At 48.9% G+C, this 24,483-nt stretch overlaps 1 protein-coding gene across 1 annotated transcript in view; it reads right to left on the reverse strand.

Moving 5' to 3' along the window:
* Positions 1 to 1,819: 1,819 nt before the first annotated feature.
* Positions 1,820 to 24,483, reverse strand: part of ACSS2 (acyl-CoA synthetase short chain family member 2) — a gene marked incomplete at its 5' end in the record, with an annotated part of 37,005 nt that continues 14,341 nt past the window's right edge. The window contains 17 exons of the mRNA XM_085314239.1: positions 1,820 to 3,696; positions 3,875 to 3,949; positions 4,966 to 5,142; positions 6,420 to 6,488; positions 6,632 to 6,740; positions 7,447 to 7,527; positions 7,865 to 7,921; positions 8,394 to 8,526; positions 9,102 to 9,235; positions 10,116 to 10,286; positions 10,544 to 10,681; positions 13,413 to 13,451; positions 15,056 to 15,170; positions 17,891 to 17,966; positions 18,775 to 18,847; positions 19,204 to 19,307; positions 20,108 to 20,199. Coding sequence (XP_085170365.1) covers positions 3,569 to 3,696; positions 3,875 to 3,949; positions 4,966 to 5,142; positions 6,420 to 6,488; positions 6,632 to 6,740; positions 7,447 to 7,527; positions 7,865 to 7,921; positions 8,394 to 8,526; positions 9,102 to 9,235; positions 10,116 to 10,286; positions 10,544 to 10,681; positions 13,413 to 13,451; positions 15,056 to 15,170; positions 17,891 to 17,966; positions 18,775 to 18,847; positions 19,204 to 19,307; positions 20,108 to 20,199 — 1,771 coding nt within the window. The remainder of the gene's footprint in view (positions 3,697 to 3,874; positions 3,950 to 4,965; positions 5,143 to 6,419; positions 6,489 to 6,631; positions 6,741 to 7,446; positions 7,528 to 7,864; positions 7,922 to 8,393; positions 8,527 to 9,101; positions 9,236 to 10,115; positions 10,287 to 10,543; positions 10,682 to 13,412; positions 13,452 to 15,055; positions 15,171 to 17,890; positions 17,967 to 18,774; positions 18,848 to 19,203; positions 19,308 to 20,107; positions 20,200 to 24,483) is intronic.

Consider the following 24,483-nt stretch of genomic DNA (forward strand, 5'->3'; position numbering starts at 1 on the left):
TGCTGTTTTTGTGTCAGTTTTGTGGAGGAATATATGTGCAAGTAAGATTTGTTCGTGTTCCCTTGCTCTGTGCCAAGAGCATCTCTTTCTTACAGAGATAGACCCTTTGACTATGGATATCCATTATCACCATACCAGGTATTGCAGCACTGTCAAAGTTTGTGGCTGTGGGGCTGAGTCAGAGCTGTCATCGTTCCTTTCCCYTTTGATCTGTTTCCTTGCTCATCTCCCTTGTAGCTGCACTGAAATATTTTTTTCTTTTTTTTTTCTATGTACTTAACTGGAAAGAAACCTGCAGGCTTTGCAGGCAGCACGAGTACTGACAGTCTCTCTCTCTCTCTCGCTCTCTCTCTCTCGCTCTTTCTCTCTTGCTCTCTGTCCCCATGAACAGATTGTTCTTTTTTGGGGTTTTTTTTGTATGTTTTTTTTTAATGTAGGACTTCAGGAAGGAAAGCCAAGCCCAGCAATGCTATGCTCTCCTGCAACCTTCTGGACCATCTCCTCACCACAGCCTTCTGGAACAGCCTGGCAGGATCTGAGGTAGCCTTAGAAGCACAGCTCTATCCCTGCATGTTCTTTGGGYAGTGTTTTAAGTTTTTGCATGGACCTTTTGCTTACCTTTGCACAACTTGCCCATAGTGCACCAGGAGCGAATTAAAAACAAACTGGCAGTTTCTGGTTTGGATCACGTAAGTCTCTGCAGATCTGTGCTGGATTCACATGCTTTGAGCACGTGGCTCAGCAGCTCTGGCATCACACACAGCTTATGGAGAGCTAGCGCTGTGAGGCTTGCCAAAGATGACCAGTAAGAATTTTGGGTAGGATAGACTCTTAGAGAAAACATCCTAGGCCTGTATCTGTYGCTGTGCGTTTTGCTGGAGCAATAAGCAGCAAGACCACAAGGTTAGATCCAGCTGCGAAGAGCATTATAGGAGGGGCCTGAGCTGCTGGAGAGAGCTGCCTGTGATGTCCGAGCTGATGGTGATGTGGAAGGCAAGACCAAGGAGTGGAGGAGCAGTGGATGCATGGAAGCTGGTATCCAGGACAGCATCTAGGTGAGGATCAGGCCTGGCTCCAATACCCTTGCTGGCTTTGGGACCAAGATGAGTGTGGTGGAGAGGCAGGTACCAACAGCCCTGAGGTTCCTCAGTTGCTCTGTATGTGTGTGTTGTTCTCCCTGGAATTGTTTCTGCATCTGTCCTGCACATTTAGGGCTTCATGGGACCAAGGTTATGTTTGCCTTCGCACAGGCTGGACTGTCTCACTCTTTCCCTGAGACTTTGTGGAATGATACCACCTTGAGACTGGAGAAAAACTGAAGCACAGGCTGTGATGCTGCAGCCCAGCTGTTCTGCCCTCTCCCCAGTGCAGGGAGGGCAGCACAGTTTGAGTTAGGTCCTTTAGGTAAGGAAAAAAAAGTGGGGGGGGGGAGAGAAAGAAACAAAACACCTCCCACCTGCAAATCAAGCAATTCCAGTCTGTGAAAAAGCATTGCACTTGCAGTAATCTACCTTTCTCCATCCCCAAAAGAAAGAATGATCCTGCCGTTGCTGCTTGACCACAAACCTACTGGTTTGCACTGGACACAGAAGCCTGGTACARCAGAGCTGACTGCTGCACCTGCTAAAGTGCTGTCATCATGCAGTGCCTGTGCTGTGTGTTTGCAGGAACACACTTCTGCCCCGAGGAGCTCACAGTTTCCGTAGCAAACTCAGGATAGGGCAAGGCAGGTCTAATGGCAACTGCTGAGCTTCCAAGTCTCCCTCTGGACTTGWACACCAGACAAGTACCTACAACTAATGCACAAATGCCACTCCTCTTTCCATTTTGTTTCCTTGATTTTTTTTTATTCCCTTTTTGCACAGAATTCTAGCTGTCTCCAGCCAAAATTACATAGCAGACTGGGAGTAAAATAGGAGGAGAGCAGGTGTAGGAGTTCTTCTAACAGGGTGGAGCAGTGGTACAGAGCTGTGGGTGGAGCATATGACAGGCACACACTGAGGTTATATATCACAGGTAAGTACTGTGCAAATGAGAGTAGCAGGTAAGAAATGAGACTTGAACAACAGCCCATCAGAGGACCTCTAACATGAGCAATCTGCCTTTGAGACAGCTGCTGCTTCCTTTCCAGCCCATCCAGAAGTCAGCTTATTTTACAGGTAGAGCCTGTATGTTAGGGTTCACAAAACAGCAGCTGTAGCAAGTTTTAAAGCCCATTTCTCCTTTGGTTGAAGTTTAAACTCAAGCAGCTCCTCTGTATTTCCAATACATACATGACAAAGGAGGTATCTTTCCCAGATCAACCCAGAGCTAAATTCAGTTGACTTGTGGAAGTAGTATTGGCTTTGGCAGTACCCTTTGGCTAGAATTAAGATTTTTCTTTTCTTCCCCTCATCATCAAAGATGCTATGTCAGATTAACCAAAAGCTAGCTTTAAATGCCTTTCACTATTTTATATCTGATGAGAAAAATATCTTGGAATAACAGCCCTGCCTGCCTTGGTTTCTTCGTTGTAGCAATGGCCTTTCTGCCCTCTAACACAGGGTTTACCTGTAATGGGAAAAGTGCCTCTCCATACTGGTGGGTTTTCTTTTTGTTTTCTTTTTTTTTTGTTGTTGTTGTTGTTGTTCTTCCTCTCCACTTTCCTTTGGTATCAGTAACACATACTCCTACCCCCAGCCCTTGAAAGAGGCAGCCAGCTGCCCTGCCTCTGCTAAACTTAATTGGTGGCATCGGAGAGCAGGTAGGGGCAGCGCCCTACAGAGTCCACCAGAGCAAAACTGTYTCCTTTCAGCCTCAGGTTCTCTGTTCCGTCCACAGCCAGCAAACGACTCTAGATTGGGGAAAAAATGCAATAGCTGGCATCACASAGCTAGAAAATAACAAACCTTGGTAACAAAGAGTGGTATAAAAACCTGTCTAAAGAACAGAGCTCCCTTGAGCCTGGCACCATTCCCTTTCAAGCTAGGGGCCTCTGCTAACAGCTTAGACAGTGGACGCAAGACTAAAACCCACTTATACAGCTATGATGGGSGAGTATTGTCTCCTCCCAGTCTACAGCACTGAGTAGAAGAGGAAGCTTGGCTGGGKCACAGATAATGGCAGAAGCACCTCCCTTGCCTGCCTGCATTGAGTAATTCCAGTACTTCTGTGTTGCCAGCTTTGGCAGTAAAGTACCACTTCCCCTCCAAGCCCCCAGATCCTTCCTGCTGTGGGCAAGACACCAGGGCCCCTCAATTACATAAAATTATCCAACCTCCCCCCTACAAAATCATGAACAAGGTGATGAAAAGGGAAGAGCACGAGTCCTTCTGTTGCAAGTGAATGAGGCTGGAACCTCAGGTGCATGATACCAATCTGCAATAAGATGCGCACACTCCTCCGAGGCATGGACGTACTAGTGAGATGAGGCCTCTCCAGAGCCAGCCTTTCCCTCATTTATAGCATTGGTACATTCAATTCATCAGGTGAAGGGATTTTTTTTTCCAGGGCGGACAGCAGTTATTGAGGGACCAGCTCATCAGGACACCGGTGCTACCGTTCTGTTCAGCAGGGACAGGTCATGCTGCTACAGTTTAGTGTCACATCTGCTGTTGAAAAGATGGTTTATAATGCCCGGGTCTGCCAGGGTGGAGATGTCCCCCAGATCTTGGTCATTTTTGGCAATCTTCCTTAATATCCTTCTGGTAATCTTTCCTGTAAAGACAACCACAAAAGGAAAGCAGGACTCAGGATCGTTTCAGCATCCCTGGCAGAGGAATGCCCAGACCTGCTGCATCCCACTRGTCCTGGGTGTTGTCTCCTTGGACTTCAGTGGTCCCAGACAAGCACTTTAGGGATTTCCATCTTCCAGCACTGTAACTACACTCCTTACCTGAGCGAGTTTTGGGCAGGCCAGGCGCATACTGGATGTAATCAGGTGTTGCTATCGGTCCGATTTTTTCTCTGACTAAAGAAATTAAAAAAAACAACAGATTTTTATTGTGCCAGCGCATGGGGAAAGCCTGGTGCCCATGTGATTCAYTGCTCAGTGCTGCTGTACCAGAGCCTTGAGGCTGTGGAAATGGAGAGACACACCTGCAGTGCCCATGTGGCCATAGCACACCTTCCCAAAGGCAAAAGCTCCCCCAGTTTCATTCTCACTCTTGTCAAGACACTCTTATAATGGTTTTTACCAATCATTATTGCCATTTTGATAGAGCAAGGATCAATTTCCCCTTTGGTTCCTGCAGAGGAAAAACTGCCATGGCTGAATTTTCTGTATTCAATGCTGCATTCCTCTGTGGCAATAAAAGGGCTCCCATGAGACCAGGGCACAAACAACCAAAACATTACCCCAAGCAATGAAACATTTGGGGAAAACACACTGCAGCCCCAATTATTTCTACCCTGTTCTAATGTCTGACTCTCATTGGAGCAAAGCTGTGGGTTTGTCACTCCCAAACCAGAAGCACACTGGCTAGAGATGGACTGCATGAAGGCTGTGGTAAGGCCATCTCCTGCTGAAACTCTCTCTGCAAACTCTATTTGCAGGTCCTTGCTCAGGCAGCACCTTCTGGCTTTAGGAGATGGGCCTGCAAATATTCCCTTCTTCTACTCAAAGCAACTGAGCAACCAAACAAACTCTGCCGCAAGTCTATCCGGGAGAGTCGTGGGAGCAATACCCGTGCAGGAGAATTCTGTTGCAAACAAATGCCTGCTGGCTACCCGAGTCCTTTGCTCAGCTGCCAGCTTCCAAGAGGTAGAGATGGCATCACATGAGCAGCCAAAGGCCGAGAGATCTAATTTTAGTCTTCACCAGCCGTGGTCTCCAATTAGAGAGGGCACCTTGCTGCAGTTGTCCACTCTGGATTCCCCAGACTACATATCCCCTCATTTAAGCACCAAAGCCCTTAACCCCTCCTTTGCCCGCCTAACACCCCCACCCTCCTGCCATGAAGGCTCCCAAATGTTGGCTCTTGATACCTTGCTTTTTCAGCTCATCTGTCAGGTTCTTGGTGAACTCATGGCCATCTCTCAGAGTCACAAAGCAGTAGAGGCACTCGCCTTTCAAGGGGTGCGGATGGCTGACCACTGCGGCCTCAGAGATGGCTGCATGCTCCAACAAGGCTGACTCCACCTCTGCGGTGCTCAGCAAGTGGCCTGGAAGCAGAGAGAGGCAATGCGTTACAGAGCCATACAGGGCTGGGGCCCTAAAGCCTCCCAGGAGCTRTGAGGAAGAAGCCTGCAAGTATAAAAAGCCCTAAACTGAAGGTTTGAGACTACCCATTCCACCTACTTGAGAAAAGAAAATAGCTTGAGAAATAAACCCACTTCAGCAGTGCACTGGTTGGGCTGTCCTGCAGCACAGCCGAATATTGCTCCCATCAGCGCAGGATTAGCTAAGGGCCGCAGACAAAGGCTACGTGCCTCTGGTTATTATCCCTCTTACCTTTAGGCTTCTTAAACAGATTTGTGAATTGTTCACAGCCATCAGATTAAACAAAGCAAAGGCTGAAAAGGAGCTGGACTTGGTGAGAGGAGACCTGCCACAAGGYCACCTTGAACATGCAGAGAGAAAAGAGCCTAAATCTGCAGAGGCCAAGAACTGGCTCTATTGTGCACTGCTGGAGCTCATCAATTTAGGGTGATAGAAAGAAGCTCCTCATCATGAAGTGGGGCACAACTCACTTTTGTACATCTCTGCTCCAACTGTACCTGTACTTTGCCACTCTATCTTGGGACTGTTAGCACAGAAAACCAAGGGAAGGTGGWCAGCTCCCAAAATGATGATGAAGGACAAGAACTGCTTTTGGTGAAGTCAGATGACAGGATCTAGTTTGATCCAGGCACAAGCATAGCAGACATCTCAAAACCACTGATAAGTACCTGTAGGCTACAGCCTCCAGGAAAGAAGAAATTGAGCTATTTGATGCAATATATGGAAGGCATTGTGGGGTGGAATGAAGGTGAATCTCAAAAGACTCAGGCAAGAGAGATGGGAGAATCTCCATCCCTGGAGACATTCAAAACTCACCTGGACAAAGCCCTGAGCAGCCTGAGCCGGCCTTGAGGTTAGYCTACCTGGAGCAGCAGCTTAGATTAGAGACTCCAGAGGTCCTGCCCATCATAAATCTTTTTATGATCCTAAGATCTCCTGTGACACTAAATGCTTTAGCATGCAACARCCTTGAACAGGCTACAGAAGGCTCCATCCCTCCAGCATGTTTCCTATGGAGTGATTATCCCAGAGAGTCACAAAGTCACATTCTCTACCGACTTGGAAACAAAGAAGATCCTACAATTAGATCCAGCTCAAGGACAGGCTGCTGGACAGAGTCACAGATACAAAACTGTGTCCCATAATGCAATGCTGTGGTTTTAACTGGTATCAAAAAAGTACACTGGCTCCCACTGAAGACCAAAGTTGTTTTTCTTACCAGAAACATTCAACATGTCATCAATTCGTCCTGTGATCCAGTAATAACCATCTTTATCTCTCCTGCAACCTAAAAATAGCCAGAAATGGCAGTGTGAGGAAGCAGTGCCAGCCCTTAGAGAAGCTCATAAGGGATTCTGAGACTAGGACATAGCAAGATTTAAACTGCTGTCCCCAGGCCTCTGCAACGACACACTCCCCCGACAGCCTTACCATCACCCGTCACGTAGTACCCAGGGAACTTCTTGAAGTAGGTGGTTTCAAATTGCTGGTGGTTTCCATACACTGTGCGCATTATTCCTGGCCAAGGCTGCTTAAATACCTGACAGTGAAAAATGCAGACATGAGTCAGTGGGAGCAAAAACCACCCAGCGCTGTTAACTTTTGGTCAGTTGTTTTGAATCACCTCTATTCACCCAAACAACCCTGGCCAGCAGGTGCAGTTCCTACACTGCTCCACAACCTGTCTAGCTTAGCATAATTTATCCTTTTGCAACTGATAGGCATATAGAAGCAGCTACCTCACACTGAAGAGCTCTTCCGGGGATCAGGGTATCAGCAGCTATAACGCCTGCTATTCTACCTACCCCATTCCAGGATTTTACAGACTGTATTTCCTGTGTGATGAGAAGTGAAATAATCCAGTAGGGGCAGCAGTATGTAGCAATAAAAATGCTACAGAGATGATTGTGGGTGATGACACACAGAGACTTGCTGGCCCTGCTCTCACTGCAGGGCTGCTCTTTTGGGGAAGTCTCACCATGCCTAGCATAGTTGAAGGAGCTTTTTTGAAGAGCTGTTGCCTTCCTTCTGTGTTGCTTATCTGTGCAATTGCATCAGCAATTGCTTACACAGCTTGTTCATGGCACAAAACTCAGAGTTATGGCAGTAAAGCTTGTTTCTACCACTGAAAAGGTCCCTTGTCTGGAACCAGTGTAGGTGRAGATGCATGTACTCTACCAGGAATGTGCCAGAGCTCATGGGGACAGACAAGGGGAGCGTTGGGAGGACGATCAGCCCCTCTTTACCAGGTAGCCTTCTGCTTCTCCTTCCAGCTCTTCCCCCGACTCGTTCAAGATGGCAGGGACCACACCGAAGAAGGGGAACGTCTGCCATAGGGACCAGAGAGCAAGGAGAGATGAAGGTGAGCCCACACACTAAAATCCTGTGAACTAGACAGAGTAGGGAGCAGAACAAGGGCAGATTTGGAGATGACATGGCACACGGGGCCTGCCAGTGCAACTGCACAGGAAAGGCCAGGGATTTTGCATTGTGGCCACCCCCCCCTGCAAAACACCTCCCCACGGACCATTCCAGCCAGCCTGAAACCACCTCCACACAGACGCCCAGGCTGGGGCACGCACAGTGCCAGCCCAGCCGTGGCCCGTGGCTGCTGGGCCTCGTCACAGCCCTCCCTGCCAGGGGAACACACAACTAACTACTCACAGCAGAGCCTGGCTTCATGGGAGTGGCGGCAGGGAGAGGCGTCAGCATGTGGCCACCCTGCAGGGAGAGGCAAAGCGAATGTGGTTAGGCGATGCCAGCCTGTCCCACAGCTGTATGTTGGCTCCRGTCATCTTGTGTCACAGTCAGATGCTGCCTGCTTAGGACAGGCACAGAGCCTCAAGGAGGATATGGGGGGTTGTGTTCGGGCATGAGGTCCTGGAGCTGCTGGGGAAAGAAAGAAGGGGAAAGGGAAGCTGCAAGCCAGGATCAGAGCAAACTGTGGCAGCAATCATCTGAGAGGAAGATCTCCCCATGGAGTGTGTTTGAGGTCCAGGAAAGAGAGCGGCGAAGGGGAACCAACTGATTCATTCATGGGGCACACAGGAGGTTGGGAGGCTTCTGGACAAGCAAGACAGCTAGACCCCATAACATCAAAGCAGCATTGTATCAAACCTTCAAAAATAACCCTGTTGCCTGCCAGGAGCATGAGGGAAAGAGAGGTCCCACAGCCACACAGGCAAGGACTCACCGTCTCTGTCTGCCAGAATGTATCCACAATGGGACACCTCTCTTCTCCCACCACACGGTAGTACCACAGCCAGGCTTCAGGGTTAATGGGCTCCCCGACAGTCCCCATCACCTTCAGAGACTTCCTGCTGTGCCTGCAGAGCAGAGGCAGGGGCTTGCAGAGGCACAGCAAGCCACAGGGAGAAGCCACTCATGAACTCGCCTGTGCTGCAGAGCCTGCAGGCATCTCTAGGCTACCCAAATACACTTGGGGTTTCCAGGCACAGTTTAGTCCCTCTGAATGCATTCTCATGCAGGCAAAGGAGAGACCTCCATGGTTTTGGTATGTCCCATTCCAAGYTCACAGCAGGCCAAGGACACATTCATTTCTGCTCTTTCTCTTCCCTGGGACAACATACACACAGGCTCTCTGCTCAGCACAGCTCTGCAAGCTTCAACTCAAAAGCAGGCCAGAGCAGAGCCTGCAATCTCAGAGCTTTGCTGCAGCTTATGGTAAAAGAGAAGGACCTGTTCAGGAGTGCCATAATGAAGCTAATGCATGGGGGGCCTGCTCATCCCTGGGCTGAATGCAGAAGATCCTGGCTCATTCAGAAAATGCAGTGAGAAAGCTGTTGTTCAGAGAGGGAAGTTATGACCCCTGGTCCCCTACCAGGAGCCTGGGGCTGAGCCAGAGCCAGGGGCCTCCATGCCATTGGGGGGCAGCACTCACCTTTTGACGGGCTCCTCCCCATGCTTCATCAGCAGCCGGATGGCTGTGGGTGCCGTGTAGAACTTGGTCACCTTGTACTTGTCGACAATGCTCCACATTCGCCCAACGTCTGGGTAGGTGGGGACACCCTCAAACTGAGTGGGAAACAGGSCAACGACAGCTGTTCATTAGCACTACCTCGCTGCAACCATCGCAGCAGCTGGATCCCAGTGTGTCCTCAACCGGCATGCAGGGGGCACTGTGCAGTGTGARATCAGTCTGGCCCATGGCCTCATCTTACCCCCTCCTTGGTATGGATTTATCACCCCCCGCCCTGACCCCAGATGTTCTAGCCAACGTCCTCACAAACACCCTAGCAATGAGGGTACCTAGGTGGCTATTGCAGCAAAAGTTGTCACATGAACCCAAGGCACTGCCCACAAGGCATGAGGTGATAAGAACAAACACAGAGTCACAGAACCACAACCAAAGGCATCAAGAACCTTAAAAAGATTCTCTCAACATGAAAGTGATTTTCCTGCTTGCATTTCCTCATGGGAGTCTTGGGGAAAGGCCTCTGGCTCCCTGTTTTGGCATACACTATCAAGGGAGATGCAGGCACAGGAGTTAAATACRGGTTGTCAGACCAACTTAAGCAGTACAAACATCACTCCTTGCTCATGATCCAGCTTTCATACTAGCCTGCAGCAGCCCTGACTCCATGATACACGAGGCTTGTATTTCTAAGGGCAAGAGACAGGGGAGCGTTTGAAAAACCACATAAAAACCACATGCACAACCGAGCCCCTCCCTCTACAGCACTAAGCAGTCACCCAAGCCTCCTCCTTGGGGACTGTCATCCTTCCTTGCAGGGAATAACACACTGCAAATAGTGCAGAAAACCTGAAGGGGCTTTGGACAGAAGGGAAATGTGTGTCCTGCCATGCTTAGCACTGAGAAATTCAGGGATGCAGCTCAGCATTATGATCACCACCACCTTGGAGGAGAGGCACCCAACTGCCACTCAGCACTTACCARTACACTAGTTGCCCCATTTGCCAGRGGTCCGTAAGTGAGGTAGGAATGGCCTGTTATCCATCCAATGTCAGCTGTGCACCAGTAGATATCCTCAGGGTGGTAATCAAATACATATTTAAATGAGGTGGCAGCAAAGAGCATGTATCCACCCACTGTATGCAGTACACCCTGCAAGAAGAAGGCATGAGATCATCAGAACAAGCTCCTAGCCAAAGCCTTCTCAGCCCAAGCTCAGCCTCACTGGTCCATTTAGCACAAGCAGCAATGGAGTTGGAATGACCCACTCACCCCCTCTCCCAAAGCCTCCATTGCTCCTCTTCCCACTGAGGCCTCCCAAAGCAGCTCCCACTGGTTCACATCTCTGAGGTACTACTGCGGTTCAGACCCTGTCCCCACAGGGCAGCGAGTCAGGCAGGGGAGAGTACCTTGGGTTTCCCAGTCGAGCCGCTAGTGTAGAGGATGAAGAGTTCATCCTCCGCATCGCACCACTCAGGTTCGCACTCTGTGCTGGCACTGCTTATCAGCTCATGCCACCACATGTTCGTGGCTGGATCCCAGGGGATCTGAGAARAGTGGAAAATTAGAAATGAGACCTCCAAAAGAAGAGAGAGGGGACAAGAGGCTGCAGCCCAGATTTCTCTGCTGCTCACGGCCCATCCAGGCAGGTGTTCACAGCATGGCTTCTGCCTATAGCCTTTTGCCAGCTGTTCACCACAAACCATGCATCAGAGCTGCAGCTCCCATTCAAGAAGCTCCTTTCGCAGCCCACAGCCACCAGCAAAACCTTAAAACAAGGTCTGACTACCAGACCTGAAGCACATTTTCCCAACTACTGGCAACGCTCATAAATCCCTCTCCCCAGCAGCTGTGAGAGGGGCTGCACCAGCTGCTCTGCACTGTCATGGCAAAATGGATCTCCCTCTTGCTTTCTTGGAGCTACCCTTAGCAGCAATCAAGCACCAGAGCAGCAACCACCCCTTAGCATGGACAGATATTTACTGGCTCCAGACACCTTGTGGAGACCCCTATGGCAGATGCCAGAGCTCTAACAGGACTACCAACACTTTCARCTGGTCAATAGAGGTCACCGTGAAAGTCACCTTGGCTGGCTACATCTCCAGGATGGCATAGCTCTGTGCAAGGCCTAATTTCCTCTGACCTTCTCCCCTTTCCTCAGACTAACTTGGGAAYAGCTGTTCAGGCAACACTCCTCAGCCAGGGAGCAGACCTCTGCTTTCTATGTCTCTGCAAGACCAGGCGCGCTCACCCAAAGCCTTGCAGTACAGGAGGTCAACTTGCAGCTGGGGCACATCTTCTTGCAGAGCTAAGGCCCATCATGCAAACACAGCTTGCACACAGAGTCCCCAAGCTGCAACTCAGGCTCCAGCAGTCACTCAGATAAGACTGTTTCATGAGCAAACAGGACTGGAATTAGAATTTGGCCCAGGAGGTAGAGATGCGAATGGCCACAYGCCCACCCCAGAGAAGCAGGAAGGAAATCTGGGCACCAGAGCACCTAGCTGCRGCTCAGCTCATGGCACTTGCCAAGTCAGTGAGTCTCCAGGCYCAAGTCTGTCCTATGTGTGTGAGCTCCCCAGCAATGAGTTGGATCCCAACAGCTCCTAGCTCCAGGCTGTACAAAGCAGCTGAAGGGAAGCAAATGCCACTACTGGAAGTCCTGCACACCAAAATGCCCTCAGCAGAAACATCTCAAGTTGGGGAGAACAGCCAAGGGATTGCACAGTGATTCTCTGTATCCCTCAAGATGTTAAAGTGCCACTGGGATCCTGCAGTACAGCAGCAGCCCGAAGCCCAGTACATATGATGCAGGGAACACCAACAGCTCTGCCCCTTTGCTGACAGCACAGCACACCTGAGCCTGTTTTGAAAGGTCCCATGGAACACCCAGCTCTCCCATGTAACTCCTGGACCCTGATTTCCATGTCTGGCACACCACCAAGCTCCCAGCAAGGTACAATACGAGACCAAGCAAGGCCCCAACCAACCCATCAAACAACCTCTTTCCTGCATCCCTCATTCAAAGATTTCTTAATTTTAGCACCAAACTTCCTCCAACCTATACAACAGATCAGAGCCCTGGTCTGGCACACAGCCAGCAAAGCCAGRCCTGCCTTCAGCTCACCTGCCTGCCAGGGGCTGCAAAGAGCACACGTTGCCCTTTCCCAACCCAGCTAAACAAAGAGGTTAAAAAAGACATGCAGCAGAGACAAAGGTGGGGGCTGCCTGTACTCTTTGAGATGTGCCTCACACACTTGAGTTGGGCACCCTGCTCTAGGCTTCCAAGTAACATGCACAAAGTTTGGTGCAACCATGCAAGGAGCTAGCACGCTCCTGCCCAACATCAGACACCCTCCTCCAGGGACTCAGGAAGGCCCCCCTGCTGTTTTCTGCCAAGCCCCTAGCCCCCAGGCAGCTGACGTTAGAGGACTAGAGAAAGCTTAAATCTCAAAATCCAGCTGTTGCTGACAGAAGCCTGCTCAGGTGAYGATGGGCAAGCCCTGACTCTCTGGGTGCTCTGGTAGAGCATGGGTGTTGGCTGGCCATCGCTTTATTCATGCGGGTTCCTGTGGCTGTAGCTCCGGAGGTGTTAGCGGAGTCCACCCACTGGGTCAGGCACTGAAATTCCAGGCTTCCTGCTCACAACACACTACAGCAACTGGAAAGTCGCATGCAATTCCTGCCGATCTCATTACAAAGGGAAGTATATTGTGAGAACCGCTTTTAAAGGGAAACAGATGAAATGTCATTGTAACCCTGAAAGCAGGGCAGTGAATCCCAGTGGTTCTGCATTTCACTTTGTCACATTTTTCACTGTCAAAAACGCACAGAGCTCTGGTTGCACAGGCAGAGCATGCCAATGACTCCAGGTTATGCTCCATAGCTTCTTGCTGTCATAGAAAACAAGGCAGTTCAGACCAATCCTTCCAAAGAGGAAGCAGAAGACAGGCTACAGGCCCTTGCAGGCCCCAGAACATGTCCCCATGTTCTCCACAATCTGCTTCTCCTTCAAGAGGCCTCCAGCCCTTACAGCAACCACAGAAGCCTCAACAACATTCACTCACTGCTGTCGCTCTGCTAGGCAAAAGGGACAGAGACCCCCAGTGAATGCAGTCAAGCAGCAAGTGAGATCTATCACTAACATGCAACTGCTGGTAACCTGATTAGGAAGACACGTGTGGCCGTGCAGAGTCAGAGTGGTTAGAAAGGCGGAGCACTACAGGGAAGCAGGGGGGGAGGCACTGAGAGGTGGAAGGCAGTGCTGTACGTAAATACCTTGGGACGGAGTCTCTGTGAGCTCTCAGTCTTTTTTTCCTGTTAAAAATCCACAAACAGGGTGTGAAAGTTGAGAAGCAGAGGATCCACATCAGGCGTTGTGGGCAAGAAGTTGTACAGAGTCCTGGCAGATTGGCCTGGCAGGGTGAAAAKCCCTCCAATCCAGGGCCCAGGCCAAGAGATGCCCTCCGAGCAAAAGCCTTACCATTTCCATCATGTTCCCTGGATACGYGCCACCTCCGCGGCAGGTCTCTGCAGGTCACCCCCCTGCACACACACAACCGCTYGGGAACAAAAGCACGGAGCAGGCCGACAGCCCGCTGGCCTCCGATAGCGCTCTGCAAGCCACAGGCACAGAGAGCAGGCACTCGCGAGAGAAAGCCATCTTTAATAAAGTCTCTGAACAAATACAGCAGCAAGAGCCAGAGGGTAACGCACAGGCCCCCTCCAGCCCCTAGGACATTCTGCACGACAACCTCACATCACCAACAGCAACCAGTGCGGAGACAGGCTTCTCTACAGCCTCCTGACCAAGAACATAGCATAAAAATGCTGGCCTGGTCCAGTTTTCCCACCCCTTTGCAGCTACCCTATCCTAGCAAGAGGAGGAGCAGAGGCGGGCAAGCAAGGGACAACATCTCCATCAAACTAATACAGCTGCACAAGCAAAACTAACTCAAAGACACATAATCTGCTGCACTTGTTCCAGGGATATGCACAGGCCATCCCTTTCGAAAGCACAGCCCAAAGCTCAGTTGAATGCACTSTCCGAATAAAACCCATTTCTGGGCAAGCACCAGCCTATGCTTGCCACATCACAGAACCTGAAATAGCTCAACACACTGCTGCGAGGTCCCCAACATCCCTCTGCTCAGTCCTCTCTGCAGAGACTCGGGGCAACTGTCCAAGTTCAATCAATGGAGAGCACGTGTGCCATCACTGGCTCTCACTAGCCATCATGGCACCCAATTCCACTAGTAAAGAGAGCACAGACTTTCTGCTGGAGACTGTAAACAGCCTGAAAATAGCCATTTTCTATCAGGTGGGGGCACTGGCATGTACACTGGCTGGTCCAGAAGCAGATGGAGAGTCCTGAGAGATAAAAACAAGAAACTGTGCCTTGCTAATGTCAGCTACATAGTAGCTGCATGATTTCAATTTTATGATTAGCTATTATCATGTTGTGGGATTGTGTGGCATCCAGGCCACAAGTAGAAATCTCCTGTTTTTTCCCTCCCACTTCCACTGTCACAGCTGCAGTGCACTCCTTGCACAACAGTGAAGATAGACATGGAATAAGAAGGAAAAATCCTTCACTAGGCAGATGAAAACATGTAACTAGTCCTAGTTCTAGGGGCTTCCAGCCTTTAGAAGACATACCCGGCTGTGCTTTCAGGGGTCCTGTGGGCTGGCGGCTAGTGACAGTGTTTTAAAAGAAGTAGCAGGGAGAGGATCTTGGGAAGAGATAGGAATCCTTTCTCTTACCACTTGCAATGCAACAACAGGGACRGCAGGAAACAGTAACAGAAGTCAGAAAACAGGAGCATCCAGGGAAGCACTACAGTGGTTTCACATTGGTTGATTTGCTGGGCTCAGACCCATACAAAAACCACACCATCCTCCCATCAGCCCCAAGAACATACCTGTACATCCTGGCAGAGCCTTTTCAGAGGAGGAGACTTGCTGCATGTCCCATCCACTGCTAATTCTTCCCTCCCCAGGTGCTTGACCACAATGCACTTTTTCAAAGGGGAGCCCCTGTAGAGGGGACAGAGCTGTCAGATGAGGCTGTTCAGATAACAGCAGGCTAAGCCTGCCCCTCACATGTGTTACAAGATACACTGGAGGCAGAGAAGAGGCAGCTGAGCTGCATTTGTTGAGCTAGAGCTAATGCTGCTTGCATGCCTGTGCCATTAACTCACCAGAAGGAGCTGCTCTGGCTGCAGCTCGTGGAGGGAAGAGGCTGGATTCCCCCACAGCCAAGCAGCTCAGCTGCACACCAGATGAGGTCTGACCACAGCTGTGCAGGAGGCCTTACAGCACCACCCCAACAATCCACAGGTACTTCTATCATCTTTCCCTCCCCAAACCTCCCATTTGCCACCCCCATACCTTGCTCAATCCCCCAGCTTCTGCCAGCTTTACTCTAGTAACTTCTCTTGTCAGTAGGGGAAAGAGCTATTGGGGCTCACCAAAGCCCCCAGACAGGGGGTGGGGACATCAGGCTCATCAGCTCCTATCAGTGTTCCTGCCACGGTGCAGATCCCTAGCACCAAGACGATGCTGTGGATGTCGCATGCACTCCTGCCACCAGATGCAGCCACTCACAAGAGGAGGCATCTCTGTGTATTTTTCCAGTGCRTCCACCAACAGACACTTACTGGAGTTCCCCAATAGTCCTATTCCCTTTTCAAACACTGCTCAGGCTTTGCATACAACAAAAAGTGCCTTATAAGACCAGCATCCCTCACTCCAGCAGTACTTTGTCTCACARGTGACATAAACTTGCTAAGCAGATCTTCAGCTTAGGCTGCGCTCACGAGCGGTACGGGCTCCCTGCTCACATCAGCCCCACATCTCTGCGTGGGGCCCTTCAGACTCCACACTCCTGCAGATTTGGCMATGCAGACTTGAGGCCAACAACGGGATTGCCAAGGGACACGAGCCCTAGCAACAGTGCAGCACAGGAACAGAGCTTGGAAAAGAGGAGAGGTCTGTCCACAGCCTACYGGGGATTTACGAGGTAAAATCCCTAAGGAGGAAGGAAAGTGCCCCACAGGAGTCTCTCACAATCCTCTCTTTGGGAGATGCCTTACAAATCCCAAGCCTGCCTGTCTGTGAGTGGGAAGGAGACCTCCCACAGCACCCATGAGATGTCAGGTGGCTGCTCCCATCTCGAGGAGTGACAAGCCACCCACCTTCAGAAAGAGGAAAGGCTTCCAAAGCCAAACTACATGTGGAAAACAATGGCTTTCCRTCCCGTTAATTAGGGATTAATAGAGCACACATACGACATAAGCAAAATGATCACATCTCCTTTCAACCCAGTCAGGGTACCAACACATTGTTTCCATCAGCTTTAATTCCCAGCTCCAGGATAGCCTACGTCCTGACACATAACTACTTCTACAAACCCAGAAGCTTGAGTTTAAAATGCTTTGAAAGAGTCTGAATTTCTAATGTGCAGAGTATTTGCCCTAAATTTGCATGGGTGACCTAACTTATATAAAAAAAAGTCAGTCTCACATAAGCTACACATTTTTCTCTCATCATTTGCAAGGCTCATGTTTGAGCAGAAAATTAGATAACAGCRGATGTCTGTCAAAAACTGGATGCAAATCTGAAACACAAAGCTAAAAATGTCCCTCCCAAGGTCTTCTCTGTACTAATGCTGATAAGAACCCCAAGTGAGCGTTTACTCACTATCTGATCTGTAATATAATGAACGTTCATTAATGAGGCTTCTGACTCTGGGGAACATCTTAAAGCCTCCRCTGTTACTTGGAAATTTGAATGCAAAAGTCTAGGTTACATTTCTGAACGTCAGCAATGCCTGTCTTTGAATCTTCTGCTTTTATTCTACCTTACCAAACCAAAAAAATACTTTGCCTGCTGCTCAAAAGGTTACAAAAAAATCCTGACAAGTATCTGTCTGGTTTTCCCCTGAAGATTACCCACTGTTATGATCTGTTTCTCTTTATCCATACAGAAGCTAGAGCAACTGGAGGACACAATTCAGGAATGGAAGCATAAGGATCCAGATGTGGTCCTATGGGTACCCATGGCTTTGTGTGTAAGCCTAGTGAAGTCACTTTAATGTCATCATCCCTTTCTGTAAGACACGATGATAAAATCTCGTCTCCTTATGGTTTACCAGTATCTCAGTGAAGATTCTTAAAAGAATCTTCTTATTCTTATGAATATTCTTATTCATATACCTGTACCGAACTAGGCACCGATCTCCTCGTGCACATGCTGGTGCATTTCAACTGAAGTGCCTGTTCCTGACACAAAGCTGTTTCCCAAACTKGAAGCATTTCTGGTTTATATATCTGTTTCTCACTAACAAGCAACTCGTGGGAAAGATTTTAAGCTCCATCTTAACATGTACCACGGCACTGGTGCYGCAGCTTGCACAGAGGTGTGTTATTCCCTCCCACTGCAAAGCTGCTGCTGCAGGCGCTGGGAGAACTGCCATGGGTCATTGCAGAGAGGCTGCTACAAGTGTGGTGGCTCCAGCAAATCTTGTCATCCAGCATGTGTGCCTTCAGGTCAGAAGGGACAAGAAAAAAGTTTAAAGAAAATATTTTTCAGATGAGGGAATCCATGTGTATATTACTTTGGAAAGGCTTACGAGTGCACAGCAGCTCATGTCTGACCTGCTGCAGAGCCTGTCACCCTAAAACAATTTCCATTTCCATTTTTGCAGGAGTCAGTTCCAGCARAAATGATCTTCTTACAGAAGGATCAGAACTTACTTGTCTTTACATTTCTGGAGAGCTTCATCTGCAATCTGCTTCAAGCTAATCAGCTTGTCTCCTCGATAAAAGGCATCTGTAAAACCCCAAGGAAAATATTAGAAGGGCTCCTCAGGCGAGACAGCCTGAGACAACTGGAAAAAACAGAACACAGCTTCACGAGGAGAACTCATGGACCAGAGTGAGGGAAAGTAGGCAGGCAGCCACTGGGAAAGGTTTCCTAATAAGCCCTTTTGGCCTAGAGAAGCAAATGCCAAGAGAAATGGTGAAATTCCTTCCCTTGGAAGAGGTCAAATTTGACCCGAGGAGTCTCTTGGGAATATTCTGTGGGGAATAATCTGATATGGCCAGAACACAGACTGCAAAGTCTAATGAGTCCTTTGCATAGCATGGCCCTATTAATAGTTACATCACTACCACAGAAAACAGTTGGGGAAAAGGCARTAGACTTGCACACAAATATTACCACTTTCTCAATCCTTTGCTTTACAAGGCCGAGAGTTACAATACAAATATTTCCTTGAAATTGGTGAGGGAGGGAATTCTCATATTCAGACTGCCCAGTAAACGATGCATCTTGGAAACATCTGGCTTATTTTGAAGACAAACATGGATGAGACACTTTGAGAAACATGTTATTAGCAGCTGGTGACAACATGCTTTACAGAACAAAGTGGGAGGGTTGCTTAAATACTTGAGTGCACATTCAAAGTGGAAAATAGTACTCAAGCACAGCTACAAGCAGTTTATCTGCTTTACAGAAGCTCAGCTGAAACACTTCCCCTTCCTCCTCCAGATCCAAGTTCATTCAGCTTTTAAAATAAAGATCTTTCAGACAGCCAAGAGTAACAGCCCAGGGTTGGGTGCCTGGAAGCATGTTTTACCTGCTGTAACAAGCAGTGAACAGCCACAGTCAAGAATCCGCTCACAGAGAGACTCTGCCGAGAAACCTGCAAACTGAGGGACATCGCATAACCAAGTGAGGAAGCAACAGAATAGAAAACAACAGCAGCTATGTAGTTCATCCAAGTCAACTGATAGCACTAGGCATGGATAGAGAGAGCTAAAGGAGATGGAGACTCCATAGGGAGCTATCAGTGAGAGAGAGCAAAACCCCTGAAATATCATTCCACAGAATGAAAGAAGACAGAAGAAGGCTAGGAAGCAGCACCTTAATTTAGTTTCCAACCATCTCATAGTCAGCACCCACCTTTCCAGCTCTCCCAGTTCCTCCCCCTGGCTCTTGCGATAACACAGCTGCTATCCCYGACAATAGCTCAGCATTGAGAGCAATGTGCAATGCTTGTTCCTACCACAATGGAATGAAGAGCCCCGATTCTGGCACAGGCAAGCATGGCTACAACCAGCTCCAGGATCATTGGCATGTAGATGGAAATGCGGTCTCCTTTCCTCACACCTTTTGAGGGAAAATGAAAATGTCATTTTTCCATGCTAATAACCTGTCAAAACAAATGTGAATGCAAGTGTTATCTGCCCCTCAGGTGGCTAGTACCCAAGGCTCTATAACAATAATGAAAAACACAAGGAGATGCTAATGATTTTATTTCAACAATTACATGTACACAATAAAGATTCAGCTGGAGTTAGAGCTGAACAAGCCTCAGGCATAACATCTCAGCAATCCAGGCAACAGCACATGTCCATAGGGCATGAACTTCCACTGCTGTTTCCCAGCAATGCCCACTTGACCAAGGCAGACAGACTGGGAGCACTCTGGCACCTGGCAATGTGAGGAGTATCATGCCAATAATCGAAGCGCAAAAAAAATGAACAGACAGAGAGTTCCAGGTTGTCCAGACACTCTGCCTTTCAATCTCTACAGCTTGAAAAAGATAACTTGTCGGAAAACTTCAATAAAACTGTAYGTTCTGATCAGACAGGGCCCCTGAGGGAAGCAGAAATGTAACCACTGCAACCTGGAAAACCCTAGGGCAGGAAGTCCTGAGCACAGGTTCCTGTGCAGCATACACAGCCAGCATTGACTAGCTTTCACAGATGGAGCTACATATGAAACTGCAGAAGTGCTTTACAGAGGAAATCTGCATCTACCCCGCTTTACAACTATGGAAGTGTAACAGAAGTGAAGCATTTTGCTCAGAATTATTCAAAAAACTAGCTGCTGTTCAAAAAGTGGTCCCAAAACTCTGATCTAATTCATCCCAACTCYACAATACTTCTACAACTCCAGTTGCATACCTTGGCTGCGGAGAACATTGGCAAACTGACAGACTTGGTGCAGCAACTCATTGTATGTGATTTTTGCAGAATCCCCAGGCTCATTCCCTTCCCTGAAAAAGCAAGGTAATATCTGTTAGTATAAGAACATTACAAGGTAACAGTGACTCTGCATATTCAGATGGACAAATGTTGTTGGACAACATTTGTGTCCTCACCTGCTCTTATGAGCAAAGAATAACCAGAACGCAGAGCTCCACCTTGGATTAAGCTTCCCCCAATAGCAGGAAATTTTAGTCCAAAGTCCCCATCTCCATACTACATCAGAAAACAATCRACTTCATGCAGTGGAAGCACGTAGTATTTTTAGGGAGCAAAAAGAGAAGCAAGAAGGGGCTAAGAGAACCAGAACTAAAGGTGCACACACTCAAGAGCAAACTTGGATTTATGGTACGGTACCCTTGCTCACATACACTTATGCCTGCAGATAAGTTTGCATGAAATATTGGCCAATGTTGTTGTGCAGCAACACCCAGTCCTTAAATACCTACCGCCTGATGGACTGGAATGGGATGCCAAGGGCTGTCTTATTTTCCAAGGTCATATATAAATATACCCATGTACATTTGTAAGTGTCATGCCTGCTTTGCGCCACGCTCTCTGTGGCCCTYCACTAACCAGCTCTGGGCTTCAGGAAGTGAGGTGCTAATTCAGTGGGACCTTGACACTGGCATTAGACACACACTGATGGTGAGAAGAGCCAAGAGCTGCACCCAGAGATGGAAGAGAAACAGCACATCCCCAGGGAAATAATGTGCTACTGAAGTAAAAGTCAGCCAGATTTAATGTGATACAATGCTTCAGCCATTGCAGAAAAACAGATGTAGTGGGACTTGCAAGGAATTAGATGATTAACAAAGAGAATTTATGATTTCAACTAGGCAGAGCAGCAGTCTCCAGTGCCCGGCATATACATTCCCTACTCTCTCCTCAAGGCAGCCAGCATACAAACATTAGTGATCAATTAAAGAATCGGRGACTATCATCCTCGGCTGATAGCCCTCCTAGAAAAGCGTCTGCATGAGCATGTGCAGCCAAATGAAAAACTACAYGACTTCTGGGGAGAAGCCAGTAGTACATCTACGCAGTCTCCCACCTTAGGACTGCAGCAAGACTCTGCCTTAACTTGGGAACAGAAATCTCGTATCTTAAAGATCTCATAGGCCAGAGCATACAAAAATATTGACTGAATTTCATCTAAAACTAACCACTGCTCCCCCTTTCAGCCAGAGCACAGACAGAAGGAGAGCTCTTCTGAAACAGAAATGCACGGATGAACACCCTCATTTCTCACGCAGTTCCCCAGGAACAGCCATTATGTGTCCCAATGACAGGACCAACGCGCTCCTCCGGGAAACAGGGTAAGAGCTGCGGGAGGCCCACCGATACACGCCGTCCACTCCCTGCCCTGTGCGACAGGGGCTGCAGGACTGGGGCTTACGCTTCCATCATCCCATTCAAAACCCACTGATGGATCTGCCCTTCACAAACTCGGCTCATCCTTTTTGATACCTATTCACACTTTGGTTTCCATGGCACTTTCTGGCAGTCAGGTAGCCAGTCCCCTGATATCTGTGCTGATGTGCGCTGGTATCTTCTGACCAAGGGCTCCTGAAAGGTGATTCCCTGCTTCACCCTTTACGCAGGTTTGGCCCCTTGTAAGTGCAAAGAGAGGGAAAAAAAATGCAAAGAGAAAGAAACAGGTAAAATGAGAACTAGCACTTAGGGCAGGAGGTTCAGCCCTGGCCTCTCACCAGCTTCTTCTCTTTTCCCCTCACTACTAAGAGCACCACTTTGAGCCAAATGACATGCAAAACCATTAAAGGGGGTTCCTTACCGCAGGCCTCCCAACTAGTGAATTTAAACCAAGAAAATCTCTGTGCTAGTGTGTGCAAACCAACTTGGGTTCAGAAGTACCTCGTCATACAATTGTACAATACAACTGTACAATACAATTCTAACGCTGCCAAACGTAAGCTGGAGCACGTGCACCGCTCTGTGCCGCAGGGCCCACCAAGCCCTCACCTGCAGGCCTTGGGCAACCCGCAGCCGGCACCGGCCCCCAGTGCGTGCTGAGCAGGGCCGGGAAGAGGGATTCCCCCCCTGCTTCAGAGGGGCACCTGATTACAGCCTTTGCTAAAGCAGGGAGGCTTTGGGAGGACAGGCTCTCGCCCAGGCTGTCCCGCAGGGCGGACTCGCCAGGCGAGGCGGGCGGCCGCGCAGACAGCCCTCCGCCGCGCTGTGCCATGTGGGGTTTGCAGARGGCCACAGCAGGTAAAGCGCTGTTTTGCCTGGCCACAGACTTCACCAAGGACACGACTGAAAGCATGTTTGCTCCGGCACCAGGCTAATCCAGTTAGTGTGAAATCAGGCTTGCCCATCAACTCAGCAGTGTAATGCCTCCCGAGGAAGGAGAGGAAGGCTCYGCTTTGTGCGTTAGAGTCGGGAATCCTCCGACACCAGCCGCTGGCAATGCAGTTATCCAGGACGGCTTGGCTCCCTGCCTTGAACGTTAATTGGCTGCATTTCTAATCAGTGCCTCCGTACCACATTGCAACAGAGCCTGCCCCTGCCCTGCTCAGCAAACAGCTCTCCGAGGGAGCTGATTTGCTTCAYGCTGGGGCTGTGGCTCTTGCAGCAAAATGAGCCGATGGTGGGATGGCGAGAGAGCCAATGGGGAGAGCTCACCCCACGCTCGCGCGGCGGCCAGGCGGCCCGGCCAGGCGCCCAGCAGCAGCTCAGGAAACATCAGGCAGCTTTGGGGAGAGCTGCTTTGCTCTGCTGGGTCTCGCCATGTTGCGATCACGCACACGGTACCTGCAAGGGGCACAAACCTGCCCGGGGTTGAGCAATGCGGACAAGAGTCACCACTCTGCTCCCTGCTCTCCCAGGAGCAGGGTGCAAGAAGCAGGTCTCGATGCACCAGATCCTCCTCATCCTCTCTTAGCAACAGGAGGGAAATGCAAGGCAAGGTATGCACCCAGGCTCATCCATAAAGCCAGAGAGCACAGGGCACTGCCAGAAAAATGAAGAACAGGAAGCAAAGCCAAAGGGAAGATAAAACTCTTGCAAGGGTTTTCAGAGAGTTTTAAAAATCCTTTCACAGCTTTATTTGCATGACTCCAAAAGCACTCCCCTAGCATCAACAAATGACACCTCAGGCTTCAAAGCAAAGAATTCAGATTTTAACATCTTTTCCTTAATGGAAAATGATTCATGTCCATATTTTCAAAGAAAAGATGCCTAGCTTTGCTGCAAGCACCTCTGAGCACTCTCAAGAGCAAGCGATTGTTTTAAGTCTCTCTATGTCTGAAAATAGTTTGCAGCGCCCACAGCTAAACTCAGATTACAATAGCACTCAGATTACTCTGCCCTCTTCTCTGGCACACTAAAAAAAAAAAAAAAAAAGTATTTTAGACAGGGTACTCGGAGGAATGCCCACAAGCACTGTTCAAAGAAAAGAACTCTGTCCTTCAAAAATGAGCCTGCAAATCCCTGCAAGCAAAGTTTTGTGAGAGGCATCTATCCTTCAGTGCACAGCGGAGAAAAAGCGAGAGCTGCCGGAGCTGAATGTCTCACAGGCACTAAGCGACTTGTCCGCATTCAATTTGGGGTGAGGAGGAAGAGAAAGAACATGAAAACATTACCAAAGTACTCACTTTAATACCTACAATGTGCCCCATGGAATCCAAACACACTCAAGTATATTTTTTTTAGGAACTGCGGATGAAAATAGGCAGCCGTATTGCTGTGACCGCTAGTGTGTCATCTTTGTTCTAGCAGCAAGCCTTCTTTTCAGGGTAAAAACCAATTTTCAGCTCCTCCAGCATCCCAGATACACTGTTGATGAAATATGCGGTGAAACACAGTTTGGGCCTGACATTTTTCTCATCTTCCTCGAACTGAATCTGGCACGTAACAATTGGTAATCCAAATTTTACAGTATTTCCTAGCAATGAGGGAGATATATTTGAGTTTTTTAGCACTTGAGAAGCTCATGTTTTACATGTTCTACRTTGCACGCATGCTCAGCTGGAGAAATGCGTTTTGTGACCATATGATCTCAGATGACCACCCACCAACTATGTAAATGCAAGTCCTCCACGCAAACGAACACTAGGGACTCAAGCCAGAGAGAGAACAGGCAGATTTTCTTCTGAGATCCAATACTTTGCTGAGAAATTCAAGTATCATGCAAAGTTGATACTCTCTTTGCAGCCTTCAGCCATTCACTACTAGGACCAGATAGCCAAAGAGCCTCAGGAACCACCACCACCAGGGTGTATAGGATGGGAGTGCCACGCTCTGTACAGACCAAAAGCCCACGTAATTTAATA

Source organism: Rhea americana, unplaced genomic scaffold (assembly GCF_003343005.1).
Source record: "Rhea americana isolate MKP2758 unplaced genomic scaffold, rheAme1 scaffold_4, whole genome shotgun sequence".
Lineage (NCBI taxonomy): Eukaryota > Metazoa > Chordata > Aves > Rheiformes > Rheidae > Rhea > Rhea americana.